We start from the raw sequence: 15,463 nt of genomic DNA on the forward strand, positions 1-15,463 counted from the left end.
CGGTGTAACAGCAGGGGATAAAAAAGGCGGGGGGGGGTCCAGTCCCCAGTTGCATGTCTTTGGATGGTGGGAAGAAGCTGGAGTACCCAGAGAGAACCCACACAGGCACAGGGAGAACATGCAAACTCCACAAAGAAAGATCCCGTGCCCGAGGCGGGACTCAAACCCGGAACCTTCTTGCTGTGAGGCGACAGTGCAAACCACTGCACCACGTGCTACCTATTGTTAAGTGGATGTCACTGAAAACAGCAATGCATTAAATGTGTTTCAATCAACTAGTCTGGATTAAATAAAATAGGATGCATAATGCTGCAAAAGGATGGGGGTGCAGGCAATGTTATGCATGGCGGTGGCTGTAACAAACAGTAGAACACAAAGAACCACCTATCGGTGAAATGAAGAGAGAGGTTTTCAAGAATTATTTTTTACATGCTGTGCAGAGATGAGGGCAAAATTTGGGAATACAACAGCGGGAGAAACAGCTGATCAGTCACTTGAGTTAAAGATTCCTTACATCAGAGCTCGTTTGAAAATGTGGCTTCCAGCAGTTCTCATCTTTCCATATTTACTCTTTATGAAAAAGGCAAAAACCACCTCAAGCAAGCAAAATAATGTAGCAGTGTAACTAGAATTTTGTCATTACCATCAACATATACTAACATGATACTTTAAAATGCACATAATAGGCTGATGGAAACCCTGTTATTGTGAAATAGACAATTTCACAAAGATAAACCTCTAGATGATAACTCACTGTCTCACAGCATCCAGTTCAGCTGTCAGTCTTTCCAGCATTGTCTTGGCTTCTTGAGTCTGTCTGCAGAAATCAGTAACAAGTTGCAACTGGGCCATTTTAGACTGGATGAGAGCTGCTGCATCCTGAGCAACAGTGTTCCACTGGTCTTCCAGATACTCCAGAGCATCTGCATTTTCAGAGTCTGCTTCTCTCAGCTGGTTCAGTGAAGACAACTGGGCCTGTGCCATCTCTTGAGACTCCTGCACTCAGAAAGCACACAGAGGGTGAGAATGAGAGAATGGCAATTGCTGCTCTCCAAGTACACCACAATCTTCAATTCCAGCAGGTGGAATAAGCCTTTATGATTTTAAGTCTTACCTCAGCTTCCTTCACCTGCCATGCCATGGCTGTTGGACTGAGCTCAGGTGGGCGATTCTTGCAGCTTAGAAGTTTAGACACCAACCTGCTGAGTCGATCATCCAGATCAATTGTGGAGGATATCAAAGCTGCTGGAGAATCCTCAAGTGCTTTATCCTAAAGACAACAAACATACAGTCTTTCAGAGGCCAAATTTGAATTTAAACATGCATTGTTTGGCCCCATTAATTTAGTTATGACAATATTATTAACTAGATAGTGGGAGAAGATGCAGACAGTAAGTCTTATACCTCATTTAGATGACTGGCAGGTCCTGTCCCTGTGAGTATCTCTAAGAAGATGTCCTTCATTGGAGAAGCTTCTGGTGCCTCAAGGACTAATTTTCGAGTCTTCAAATCACTTGATTCTTTAGTTAGGTTTTCCTCTGAGGGCAACCCTTCCATCAGAGTTACCTCACCCAGGGAAACATCAGATGTTGATTTCTCAACTACCTCTGATTCAAATAATGGCTTTTCATTGTACACCAGCTCCTATTTCAAACACAAAACATCAGGATTAACACAGGAAAAATTCTTACATGCAATTTTATGTAAATTAATTGAGTCACATATTGCCTGAATCAATCTGCTTGGAATTACTGTATGTAGTAGTACTGCTGTAGTAGTAGTATGAATGTAGTTGTCTACTGTAAGACAAAGGCATGTATTTCACTTTTGCACTTTTGTCACTGCACAGGTCTATGCACATGGAGGTTTTTTTTTAGGCCAGGTACACATGATAAATTGACAATGTTGGAATGTAGAGTTGCCCCTCTGTCCTTTTCACCATTTGAAAACAAATGAAACAAAGTACCATGTGCCATGGGGAGCAGCTCAGAGGACAGTGACAGTGTTTCTTTGGTTAATATTTTTCATCTTGTGCACCAGTCTGTGTTTCTAACTCAACACTGAATGAATTACGTTAGGGTGTTGCTTGGTTGAATTAGTGGCCAAGTTGAAAAAAAGTCAACAGAAGGTCTCCTTGGAGATTTTTTATTGGCAAGAGCTGATGGAAATACTGGATATCTTCTCTGGGGTGATCGTTTACCTGAAACATTGTAAAGTCAGCCCCCTAAAATTAAAAGAAAATTCTTGTTTCATGACAGCAGTTGAGAAAATAATGAAGAAAGTCCTACCTGTGGCAAATCCTCTCTGTGAGGTCCTACTTCATTGCTCGATGTTGTGGCACTTGGCAGTGGTATATTTTGTTGTTCAAACCTCACTGACTTCTCACTTATTGTCCTGTTCATTGCATCCTGTTCTAGTTTCTTTTCTTGTGCATCCATTGTGTCTGTGCTTGTTTGGGATTCTAGGACTATGTCTGATATTGGTTGTGATGGGGATTCAGTGGGGCTCTCTTGCTCTTCAACCTTGGTCTTTCTAATAGCAAATGTGTCGGGCTCCATTCTTGGTTCAGGCATATCAATTTCCTCCTCTTTGATAGGCTTTCCATCTAGTTCTGTAGTTTCAGTCTCAGCATGCTCTTTCTGGACACCGTGGTCCTTGACCTCTTCAGTGGTTTTCAATAGTTCTGGCTGAACTTTAGTGGCAGGTTCTACATTTGTTTCATGTGGTTGTATTTCTGCAACTGTATTTGGGGGCTGAGTAGAGCCACTTTGACCCATTTCCTGTTGCAATTTAGTGCTGATTTTTTCAGGTTGTAGTGGCTTTGGCACATCCTGCTGGTATAAGCCAATTTCAATAAATTCTGTCTCATCTGGCTCCAGTGATGCAATATTTACAGGTGCAGGTTGAGCAGAATCTCTTTGAGCTTCTTGATATTCAGAGTTGCTTTGGATCTTAGACATCTCAACTGCAGCCACCACTGGCTTGCCATCATCAGTAGCCATCTGTTCATCTCGAGGCACTGGTTGAACAATATCTACCTTTGAATCTTTTGCTAGTACAAAGGAGAGAGGTTCATCCTCTTGACTTTGGATAATTTGTGGTAAATCTCTTACATCAACCCCTACAGACATTTCCTCCTGGCCTACAGGGGCATCATCCTTGCTATGGCTCGGTGATTTACCATGCTCTTCCTGGACATCACGGTCCTTGAACTTTGTGGTTTCAAGGATTTCCAGCTGAATTACAGTTTGGTTTGGTTCCACTGTATCCTTTTCAGATAAGCTCATTTCTTTTAACGACTCAGCTTCATGTGGCTGCACAGCAGCCACAGCAAAGGTAGGTTGTGTGGAGTAACTTTTAATCACATTGTCTTGCATTTGTTTACTGCTTACTTGCACTTCTACCCTGGTGATCTCAGCTGTAGCCTTCTCCGGCTGAACATCAAGTTCTTGGGCATCAGCTTTTGTGTCCTCTTTAGGTCTTTCCTCTGTGACGATAAGCTCCAGCTGGTTCCATGTTTGGCTTGGTTTCACTCCCTCCGATGGTCTCATCTCATCCAATTTGGTCTTTGGCTTATGTGACTGTACTGCTGTGAAATCAGCAGGGACATGTTCAGGCACATTTTCAGCCTCTGACTGGTCTAGTTTTATTGTTTGAGACTGGTTAACTCCCACCTCAGGCATGTCAAGAACTACATATCTCTTCTCTGTCTCAGTTGTGTTGGTCCATAACTTATCCATGTAATCAGCTCCCTGTGGTGTGCCAGCTGGTTCACTGAAGACCGTTGGTTGTGTTTTGGACACAGGTATGACCTGTGGAGCTATGGAGGTCTCGGGACTTTCAGAATCTTTACTTGGTTGTTCAGGCTCTACATTACTATCTAGTACAATTAATGGCTTCGAAGATTCAAAAAATGTTACATGCTTAGTTACATCCACAGAATTAATTGCATTGTCCTCCTCTGACTTTAATGAATTTGCTTGAGTGTCAACATCCACCTGGGCAAGCTCTAAATCAGTGGATGAAGTTTTGGACTTTCTCCTGGACACTACAAGTGTAGTTTCTCCACTCACAACAGTAACAGAGTCCTTAATAATCTTTTGGATCATGTCCTCAACAGCAACTTTAATATGCTCAGCAGAGGCAGGCTCAGCACTCTCAATTTCTAATTCTTGCTTCGCTTCCTGAGACTGCAAATCAATACCTCCATTTACAGAAAAGTCTGGCTCTGGTGTTGTGGACACATCATGAGCTTTTGATTTCCTCCTGGTTGGCATTTGCATGGTTACTTCCAAAACCTCTTCAGGGCAAACTCCAGAATCAGAAGACTTACGCCTGTCAGACTCTGTCATCGTCTCTGTCACCTCCTCTGTAGTAAGCTCTGGGGAATGTTTCAGGCCCTTTGACTTTCTTTTGGTTGGTGAGAGTTTACCTTTGTCTGCATCAGTAGTTTGGGCTGGTCCTGTGACCACATCTGGAACTGACGAAGGGCTCTGACTGCCAGATTCTTCCTTTGTCTCCATAGGCTCAATTTCTGGAGGAACCTTTGAACTCTTTGTTTTTCTTTTGGGTGGTGTGATTTTTTCTTCCCCCACAAGAGCAGTTTCAGTTATTCCTATGGTTGCTATATTCTTTGTTTCTTCCATTGAAGCTGATCCCACCTCTCCGGGAGATTCTTGGGTAGTAAGACTTTTCATTGTTGCAGACTCCACATCAGTCTGGGCAGGGTCTATATCAGTAGGTGAGGTTTTGGACTTTCTTCTGGATGGAATAGGTGTGGTCTGTCCACTAACAACACTAACAGACTCCTCAATAATCTTTTGGATCATGTCCTCAACAGCAACTTTAATATGCTCAGCAGAGGCAGGCTCAGCGCTCTCAATTTCATATTCTTTTCCTGTTTCCTTAGACTGCAAACCAGCACCTCCATTTCCAGAAAAGTCTGGCTCTGGTGTTGTGGTCACATCATGAGCTTTTGATTTCCTCCTGGTTGGCATTTGCATAGTTACTTCCAAAACCTCTTCAGGGCAAACTCCAGAATCAGAAGACTTACGCCTGTCAGACTCTGTCATCGTCTCTGTCACCTCCTCGGTAGTAAGTTCTGGGGAATGTTTCAGGCCCTTTGACTTTCTTTTGGTTGGTGAGAGTTTACCTTTGTCTGCATCAGTAGTTTGGGCTGGTCCTGTGACCACATCTGGAACTGAAGAAGGGCTCTGTCTGCCATATTCTTCCTTTGTCTCCATAGGCTCAATTTCTGGAGGAACCATTGAACTCTTTGTTTTTCTTTTGGGTGATGTGATTTTTTCTTCCTCCACAAGAGCAGTTTCAGTTATTCCTGTAGTGAGTTCTGAAGGTGAAGACGCTTTCCCACTTTCAGACACAGGGGCAGCAGCAAATGGCTCTGTTACATCTAGTATAATGGTTGCTATATTCTTTGTTTCTTCCATTGAAGCTGATCCCACCTCTCCGGGAGATTCTTGGGTAGTAAGACCTTTTACTGTTGCAGACTCCACATCAGTCTGGGCAGGGTCTATATCAGTAGGTGAGGTTTTGGACTTTCTTCTGGATGGAATAGGTGTGGTCTCTCCACTAACAACACTAACAGACTCCTCAATAACCTTTTGGATCATGTCCTCAACAGCAACTTTAATATGCTCAGCAGAGGCAGGCTCAGCACTCTCAATTTCATATTCTTTTCCTGTTTCCGGAGACTGTAAACCAGCACCTCCATTTACAGAAGAGTCCGCCTCTGGTGTTGTGAACACATCATGAGCTTTTGATTTCCTCCTGGTTGGCATTTGCATAGTTACTTCCAAAACCTCTTCAGGGCAAACTCCAGAATCAGAAGACTTACGCCTGTCAGACTCTGTCATCGTCTCTGTCACCTCCTCGTTAGTAAGTTCTGGGGAATGTTTCAGGCCCTTTGACTTTCTTTTGGTTGGTGAGAGTTTACCTTTGTCTGCATCAGTAGTTTGGGCTGGTCCTGTGACCACATCTGGAACTGAAGAAGGGCTCTGTCTGCCATATTCTTCCTTTGTCTCCATAGGCTCAATTTCTGGAGGAACCATTGAACTCTTTGTTTTTCTTTGGGGTGATGTGATTTTTTCTTCCTCCCCAAGAGCAGTTTCAGTTATTCCTGTGTCGAGTTCTGAAGGTGAAGACGCTTTCCCACTTTCAGACACAGGGGCAGCAGCAAATGATTCTGTTACATCTAGTATAATGGTTGCTATATTCTTTGTTTCTTCCATTGAAGCTGATCCCACCTCTCCGGGAGATTCTTGGGTAGTAAGACTTTTCATTGTTTCAGACTCCACATCAGTCTGGGCAGGGTCTATATCAGTAGGTGAGGTTTTGGACTTTCTTCTGGATGGAATAGGTGTGGTCTCTCCACAAACAACACTAACAGACTCCTCAATAACCTTTTGGATCATGTCCTCAAAAGCAACTTTAATATGCTCAGCAGAGGCAGGCTCAGCACTCTCAATTTCATATTCTTTTCCTGTTTCCGGAGACTGCAAACCAGCACCTCCATTTACAGAAGAGTCCGCCTCTGGTGTTGTGGATACATCAAGAGTTTTTGATTTCCTCCTGGTTGGCATTTGCCTAGTTACCTCCAAAACCTCTTCAGGGCTAACTTTAGAATCAGAAGACTTACGCCTCTCAGGTACTTTCATGGTCTTTGTCACCTCCTTGGTTGTAAGTTCTGGGGAATGTTTCAGACCCTTTGGCTTTCTTTTGGTCGGTGAGAGTTTACCTTTATCCACATCAGTTATGCCATGTTCTTCCTTTGTCCCTGTAGGTTCATTGTCTGGAGAAAGCTTTGAACCCTTTGCTTTTCTTTTGGGTGGGGTGGTCTTTTCTTGCTCAACAACAACAGCTTCAGTTATTCCTGTAACTACCTGTGAAGGTGAGGAATCTTTTTGGCTTTCAGACTGATGGGAGGCTTCACCAGATTCCATATCAATACCTCCATCCACAGCAGACTCAGGCTTGGAAGTTAAAGACAAATCAAGAGTTTTTGATTGTCTCCTAGTTACTTCCAAAACAACTTCTTCAGTTTGCTTTCTGGAATCAGACACCTTGTGACTGTCGTTTTCCCTCCTGGTTTTTGTCACCTCCTTGGTGGAGCTTCCTGGGGAATGTTTCGGACCCTTTGGCTTTGTTTTAGTTGTTGAGAGTTTACCTACTCCCACAGCAGTAATTTCCTTAGTTCCTGGGACCACATCTGAAAATGAAGATGGCGTCTGACTGTCAAGTTCTTCTTTTGTCTCTGTTGCCTCCTTTTTGGGAAGTTCTGGAGAAATCTTTGAACCCTTTGACCTTCTTTTGGGTGGAGAAATCTTTCCTTCCTCCACGATCGTAGCTTCAGTTTTTCCCTTGACTGCCTCTGAAGCCTTCCCACTTTCAGAGCCTTGCCTAGCTTCCGTAGACTTTATGTCGATATTTCCACCTACTGCAAAGACTGGCTCTGGAGTTGTCAAACTATCAAGAGTTTTTGACTTCCTCCTGGCTGGTTTGAGCTGCGTTGCCTCCAAAACAACTTCTTCAATCTGCTCTCTAGAATCAGAAGACTCCTGATTGTCAGGTTTTTGCAAGGACTTTGTTATCTGCTTGGAAGTAAGTTCTGGGGAAAGTTTCAAACTTTTTGGCCGTCTTTTGGTTGGTGAGAGTTTACCTTTTTCTGCAATTTCAGTACGTCCTGGGATCGCATTTGGAAAGAATGAAGGCCTCTGAATATCAGTTTTTTTCTTTGTTATTGGCGTCTCCTTTTTAGAAGGTACTGGAGAAGCCTTTGCATCCTTTGCCTTTCTTTTGGGTGGTGCAGTCTTTCCTGCCTCTACATTGGGAGTTTCAGTTATTCCTGTGACTACCTGTGCAATGTCCCCACTTTCAGACACAGGGACCGTAATGAATTCAGTCTCCATCTTGGTTTGGGCAGACTCTTTATCAGAGGAAGAAGATTTTGACTTCCTCCTGGATGCTATAGGTGTAGATCCTTCACTAACTACAGTTACAGACTCCTCAATGATCTGTTGGATCATGTCCTCAACAGCAGGTTCAATATCCTCAGGTGACTCAGTGGTGACATCTAATTTTATACTCGTAAACTGCGCGTCAAGTGTTGGTGCCGTCCTGATTGTTTCCATGCCAGTATTCTTTGTGATAACCTCAGTTTGCATGGCCTCATCTGAAACTGAAGATGTATCCTCAGGCAATGCAGAAGGAATTGGTTGCTGCAATTTAAGTTGACTTTTTTTCTCCACTGCCTGCTTGCTTTTTCGTGGTGGTGCCACTAAGTGGGTCTTTTTCTCCTCAAGAATACCATGAGTGACATCAGTGGACTGAGGGTCAGGGAGTTTTTGTTTGATTTCCTATAAGGAAATAATACAAATGACAGTAATTACACTGGAGGTACTATACATACTGCTTATGATGAGGATATCTAATTGTTGTATGAAACAAATCCTCCGATTTCTTTATTTCAAAAATTATTTGCCTTAAATACCTTCAGGTTCTTGAGCAAACTCTTTTGTGAGTCAGCCTCTTGGAGCGCCTCTGAACCTTCTCTCACCAGGTTGTCAAACAAGTTTGGATTCAGACAGTTTGCTAGAAACTGCTGGTGAGAAAGCGCCTCTCGCACAACAGCCTGCAACTTTTCACCTTCGCCTATTGTCACCTTAACCCAGGAGAGGAGAAGTGTATCAAAATTTGTTGTAACGTTGACAAATTTGTGCGAATGTTTGTGAAAATGGATCACATGTTGCCAGGTCAGCATAAAAATACCATGAATATGTGTTCCACATTGGCAACACTTTGCTAGTCCCAAATGTGCATGTGGAGGACCCTTGATGGAGTCTTTCCTTTCAATCACCACATTTTTCTGTCTATATTTCCAAAAAAAATTCCTGCTTAATTTAACCCTATTGCTGATTTGGGTGCCAATGAAAATATCTACCTGGACAGAGTTAGGTTTGTGCCAGGAACACGAGTCACAAATATCACTGAAATGAAGTTGCACATGACTAAATGTAGATTAAAGATCAAACCTGCGCAGATACAGAGGACTCCATTGGCTTGCTGTGGTTCCATTCCTGCAGGGCTTGCAGTGACTCTGTCAGACATTTTGTTGCATTGGAGGAGCAGCTACTCTGACGCTCACCCAGCCTGGACTTCAAACTGTAGACATAATTAAATCCCGCTTTTTGTTAAATGTTACAGTGCATTATCAGTATCATCGTGGAAAAGGAGTTTGAGGACCCCAGGAGCCCCTGAGTGTCTTCCAGGGTGCCCTACATGGAAACATTTTATTGAAATTATTAAGGACTCGTATTCACAAGCTTTTCATAAGCACTAAACCACAACAAAAAAATATATACATGTAATTGCAAATATGATTTTCTTGTTACATAAAAAAAAGCTAACAAATTTTATGATAATATTTTGGTCATTTCCAGGATAATTTCTTCATTCAATTACTTGAAAATTCTCTGGAAATATATATATATATATATATATTTTTTTTTTTTTTTAAGGCGTTTTCCCAATGTTTAAAAAAAAAGATCAAGATAAGTTCCAGGGAAAGGAGAGATTAACATTAACATATAGAGCAAAAAAGGTCTTTTAGCAAATAATGAAATAAACCTTTTTCGAAAAAGCATTAAAATTAGGTTCATACATATTTATTTAACAGATGTTTTTGAGGGTCAGTTTTGTGATGTTGGATCAAATATCACGCAAATGCTTGTGAAAGGCATCTAAACGTAGCCTCAACACAAATATCTTAAGGTCCCTACTATGAAAAGTCACCTCAAACAGGGGTGTGACTTGGGGAGCCAGAATGTGACAAAGTTTGAGAAAAACCCTGTACTCAAAATGATAGAACCTTTTTAAAAAAAACTAGGGGAAAATTCTGATCACCAAAAGAAAAACTGCGCTGTATGTGCATTACTTGCTTCAACAAAGTCAGCATAATCGAGGATGTATTAAGGACTAGATGAGAGCCCTGCATTTCCATGACTCTCATCAAGAGCAGAATGACCCTCTGTGGCATGTCGCTGGCCTGTACAAATAATTGAGTGCTTAACTGAAATAGAAAGACGCCAGCTGAGAATCTATCAGAAAAAATCTTTTTGAGTTTGCTGATTCTTGTGATGGTGATGACAGATGTTGCTGCAAGCCACATGAGTAAATCAGATTTGTACTGAACCATACAGTTTATTTTCCCTGTTTTTAACTTTAGAAGCAAAACCTTTTTAATTAAACAAGTAGTAAAAATAAACAGTGCTGCCAGCGAACCTTTATGACCAGGGTAATGATCTGTCCCATTTGTAGTGTTTCTGCTTCAACAATTTTTTAGTCATGGCAGCTCTATGACAGAGGAAAAATTATAATCTGGGCACAATGGTACCTGTCACATTGCTGGCATAAGGAATCCACCATCGAGGTAATCTCAGCTGGAAGCTCAGTGGTGGCAGATGCAGACTTTATTTCCTGGTCAAGCTCATGAACCTTTACATCCAGACACTCCAGCGACTTCTCACAATTCTGACAAGAAGATCATTCCGTGAGTGATATTTGCACACTGGAAGGTGGAGCATGACAACAGTTTTATACACATAAACAAATACAGGTATTACTTCAGTCAAGGAGGTAACATTTGTCTGATGGACTTTTAGCAGAATTATGCATGAAATACCAGGCCGGATTTCATGAAACTTGGCGGAGGGGTTGGACACAGGTAAGGCAAAATGATGAGAGGCTCGGCTGGGTGACATCATGAAAGACTGGGAGAAGTTGTTTAACTGTTCTAAAACTGACCTGTTGAACCCATCGTTATGCCCAATATTTACTCTTCACAGATAATTGCTGGCCAGAATGTATCTAAGCAGAAAGCCTCAATCTTTGGGTCCATTACCCTCCAACTGCCCCTTGGACTCCGCTGTTAGAAGAGACCAGGAGTATCAGGAAAAAAGCTAATAAGGGAACACTTTAATTCAATGTATTCTCCACATTTGTTACACCGCAATACCAATAATTCATATTACTTTGTTTGGCTTGACCACTTCTCCCTGTTGATTTAAGAATGACAACTCTGATCTTTGAGTAATAGGCCAGGATTTGAGACGTCTCCCTCAACTGAATATCTTTTATAATAAATCGAAGCGCTATCATTACCATGGCAACCTCTAACTGCAGTTGAAGCACCCCCCCCCCCCCCCCAGATGATTCAGATTAGCTGATTATTCCACTTTTCTGATGTCTGTGGTGTTAGCTGATAATTCAGTGGGATAATTGTGTGAGAAGAAAAGATTAGATAACTGAAGTGGAGACTACCTGAAGGCTGTTCCAGTGCTGCTGAAGCTGAGCAATGTTGTTCTGTGGCTCACTGTAACTGAGCGCCTGATCCAGAGAGCGGAGCTCCCACTGCAGTGCGGCAGCTCTCTCCTTCAGCTCCTTGGCCTTCCTGGAAGACTGCTTGTCCAGACCCTCCAGCTGGGCCTCGCAAGCCACGAGGTGTTCCCTCACGTTCTGCTCCGAGGTGGAGCAGAGGTCATGAAGGTGGCTGACCTCCAGAGTCAAGGCATCCCGTCCTCCTGGGGTGCAAAGGCTGAGTAGATTGTCTCTGGCAGCGTCAAGATCCTTCATCTCAGTCTGCTCCCTGTTTACAGTCTGGAGCAAAGCCTGGAGCCAGGAGGAAGATGGAGGAGAAACTGATCAGGATCATTTTTATAAGAGGTGTGGGCCCTGAGGTAGGTACCACAAGACAAATAAAATCCAGTTTAATTTACCTCCTTTATCATTTTTATCACTTTATCTGGTGATTCAAGACCAGAACAGTTTTTCTAGATAAATAGCACCAGAGGCAAGAGGAAAATGTGTTCTTTTTGTCCTGAAGTTAACTGATCACTGAGCTCCATCACAAAATAAGCATTTTCTATCATGACCAGATGCTGTGTAAGTCCTTCAACCAATCTTGGTTCATCTATGCTTGAAAATGTGATTCTCATCAAAAAAATAAAAATTATTTGTTGCTGTAATCAGTTTCTGTCAAAAAAAAAACCAACAAACCCATAAAATCTGCACTCCTTGAAAAAGTTGTGTAACTTTGCACTTCATTAGGACTCCTATTTGTGTTAGTGATTTATGATCTGACCTTCAGAGTGTTGACGGTGCTGTGCAGACCCTGTCGGTCTGCCAGAGGAGCGTCCAGGCCTTTAATGTGCTCTCTCAGCCAGGCCTGTGCTGCTTCATGCTGCTCCAGCAGCTGAGTGCACTGCCTCTCTGTAAGAATTCCCTCCTTCAGCTCAGCCACGGCCGCCTGAACACAACAGACATTAATCATACACAGCTGAGACACATATTATGATTATAGTTATCAAGCCATATGCAGTAGAATTCGTTTGGAGATATTTTCTTTTGAAAGCGAGGACCAGAGACAAGAACATGGGGCCATATATTAAGCATGACATAAACTGGCACTTGGTCAAAGACAAGCATCATTGGAACTTTCAAGCCGCCACAAATGACATTTCAAGTGCGATCATCCTTCCACGAGCAAATTAACTTATGCTCCACCCGCACTGGCAGGTGCTCGAGTATGTTAATGAGGCTGGTCTGGTGCAACCATGATGCATTCCTATTTTGGGACACCAGAAAACATTTGCGTCATAGACCAAGAAGAGGCTGATTCTGGTCAGTGGTGTCACATGTGAAATGATATTTAAAGGGCTCATCAATCACACCAGCAATTTGGTTCTATTGATGGATGCTGCTCCCTTACGTAAATATTATGTAACAGCCTTTACCTCGTGCACGAGGAGGTCCCTTTCTTCAGATAGGAGGTGCACCTGGCACAACATGGACTTTAAGGAGTACACTTGGCACTCTGATTGGTTTGATTGATGTCAGACCCGAAACACACCAATGAATGATTAGATGTCTAATGACTGCCTAACTTAGTCATGGTTTGCGTTCTGATTTGGTGCTCTCTAAATACCAAGATGAAGCTGAACATGCCCTGAATGCACAGTGCACACATGGTGCCTTTCACCTACCACCTGGCAGCATAGATCGCTTAGATAGGACCCAAAGACTTCATACTTAGGCCGAAGGTTCGTTTTATGACTCTTATTGACTTGATGTTATAAACTCACGGTTAACTCTTTGAGCAGAACAGGAATGGCCTCCTCCATGGCTCCCCAGGAGGGATCAGACCAGCTGGGGTCCTGGGTGGTCTCAAACAGCTCTGTGGCCTAAAGGAATCATTTATGAACCATAAACAAAGAATCAAATATTTGCCTTATTCATTTTAATCCCTTAATTTTCCCTTACATTTTGCCAAAAATGCAATGAAAAACTGTTAAGGAATTACAAGACTTTACAAATAACTGTTAACTGGAAAAACTACCAATTCAAATAAATGATCATCTACTTAATACATTTAAATTCTGTTGGACTGGAAATTCCTACCACTTGATATCATGAACATCAGAGACTTGAGCACTCAATGCTGTGATGGGTTTTACCATTTTGCGGAGATCAGTGAGGACAGGGGCCAATGCTGTGCTCTGGTCCAGGAGGGCGCGAGCCTCCTCCACCGCCTGCCTCCGTTCTCCCAGACCGGGCCAAGGGAAGACGCGTGGCAGGGCAGATGTCTGTTTCTGGAGCTCAGCAAGTTGAGCCTCGGCCTGGCATCGCCCATCCCGACAGGACACCTGGAGCTGCACAACGCTCTGCAATTGTCTGATAGGAGGATAATCCATAAAACTTCAAAATCATAAAAAGACAGACGTGGACATTTGACACAGCCCCTTGAAATTCCAAACATGATCTGATATCATTCTTTGGAGTGAGGGCGAGAATGGAAACTTATTCCATGATGGCAAAATCCCCTGATTGTGGTCCAAATTCTCTGCTGGTACCTTTTATGACCTAATATCAACGAATCGAACATATAGGTGTTAATCTGTCCAAAGTTGTCTGTCAGAAAAACAAAATGAAAGTCTTTTCATTCGTTAATATTACACATATTTTCCTGTCAATAAATGAGAAGACTAAATATTGTGAATATTTTATGTTGCTTCAGAATGCTGCAGTCAATCTGGGCCCCCCACGTGACCGAACACTCGTTGTACCTGTGCATCTCGTCAGCAGCCTGCTGGACAGTCCTCCACTGGTCCTCCGTGTCGCTGACCTTCTTCTGAACCTCCAGTTTCTTGTCATCCTCCAAGTCCTGGTGGTCACACAGACTCTGTGCTCGTCTCTTCAGCTCCATCAATTGAGTCTCACCATTTGACCTGGAGTTCAGGATTACCTGTGGACAAAACACAGTTTCAATTAGGGTTAGTATTAGAATTAATTGTAGTATAATACTTTACACAACAAGGGTTATGGTGATCCAGTATGACTATCGACCATCACAAAATCCTCCAGCCCATTTGGACCTTTGAGAGTTTAACCATTGGAATTAGGGTTGTTTTTTTCTTTTAATTTGAACTACTTGTGCCAGATTTACTTGATTGAAAACACATAAGTTTAGCATTAGCATTCACATTAGCCTCTAAATTAGTTGAGTGTGTTGTGTTAAACATGAATATAACCAATCACAGTGTCTCACATTGCCTTTAGCAGGTGGCTATTTAGCTGGTGCCTCTAGTGAGAAACAAAAGGTTTTCTTCTCGCTGATGTGTCAAAAATATTTCAGATGCTGAGCTCTTTAACCTCTCCAGATTTTCCTCTGTACTCCCTCGATTCTGTCAAAAATCAATATTTCTTTATTTTTTGCAAAAGCTTCCCTGTGGGAGGCACAGTGGTGCAGTGATCAGCACTGTCACCTCACAGCAAGAAGGTTCCGGGTTCGAGTCCCAGCTTAGGCACGGGATCTTTCTGTGTGGAGTCTCCATGTTCTCCCTGTGCCTGTGTGGGTTCTCTCTGGTACTCCAGCTTCCTCCCACAGTCCAAACACATCAAGAGGGGACGAGGCTGATTGATACTCTAAATTGACCGAAGGTGTGAATGTGAGTGTGAATGGTTGTCTGTCTCTATGTGTTGGCCCTGTGATGGACTGGTGACCTATCCAGGGTGAACCCTGCCTCTCGCCCGAAGGCTGCTGGGATAGGCTCCAGCCTCCCCGCGACCATTAACAGGATAAGCAGTAGAAAATGGCTGGATGGATAAACATCCCTACTTTGTGTTTCCACCTGTAACAAAAATTCAAACATTTGGTGGAGTTTAATGTCTCTTGCCCGTCCATCACGTGATGCACTGCAGCCCCAAAATACTTTTTCCCATAGACTTGTGCTGCGAAAGAAGGGACTGACAAATGGTTGAAAACTGTCCAGAGCATCACAAAACCCAGGAAAATATTTTTTTCATGAAGCCAACAACCAATATCCCTCCCTTGACTGGGTTATTTATTTCAGCTGAATACATATAAGCAAAAGCAGTGTGACGTTTGTGTCAT

The 15,463-nt window shown here is 42.8% G+C and overlaps 1 protein-coding gene across 1 annotated transcript in view; it reads right to left on the minus strand.

The window, feature by feature from the left end:
• syne2b (spectrin repeat containing, nuclear envelope 2b) overlaps nucleotides 1-15,463 on the minus strand; it is a 157,292-nt gene that overhangs the window by 92,383 nt on the left and 49,446 nt on the right. Inside the window, exons 47-58 of the mRNA XM_086183457.1 lie at nucleotides 14,136-14,314; nucleotides 13,527-13,743; nucleotides 13,155-13,253; nucleotides 12,155-12,319; nucleotides 11,335-11,682; nucleotides 10,409-10,545; nucleotides 9,048-9,177; nucleotides 8,507-8,677; nucleotides 2,289-8,372; nucleotides 1,405-1,644; nucleotides 1,115-1,270; nucleotides 755-996 (exon numbers count right to left, since the gene is read on the minus strand). Coding sequence (XP_086039583.1) covers nucleotides 755-996; nucleotides 1,115-1,270; nucleotides 1,405-1,644; nucleotides 2,289-8,372; nucleotides 8,507-8,677; nucleotides 9,048-9,177; nucleotides 10,409-10,545; nucleotides 11,335-11,682; nucleotides 12,155-12,319; nucleotides 13,155-13,253; nucleotides 13,527-13,743; nucleotides 14,136-14,314 — 8,168 coding nt within the window. The remainder of the gene's footprint in view (nucleotides 1-754; nucleotides 997-1,114; nucleotides 1,271-1,404; nucleotides 1,645-2,288; nucleotides 8,373-8,506; nucleotides 8,678-9,047; nucleotides 9,178-10,408; nucleotides 10,546-11,334; nucleotides 11,683-12,154; nucleotides 12,320-13,154; nucleotides 13,254-13,526; nucleotides 13,744-14,135; nucleotides 14,315-15,463) is intronic.

This window comes from Aulostomus chinensis, chromosome 17, assembly GCF_037954235.1.
Source record: "Aulostomus chinensis isolate RoL2024-O1b breed Wild chromosome 17, RoL_Achi_v1.0, whole genome shotgun sequence".
Classification (NCBI taxonomy): Eukaryota; Metazoa; Chordata; class Actinopteri; order Syngnathiformes; family Aulostomidae; genus Aulostomus; species Aulostomus chinensis.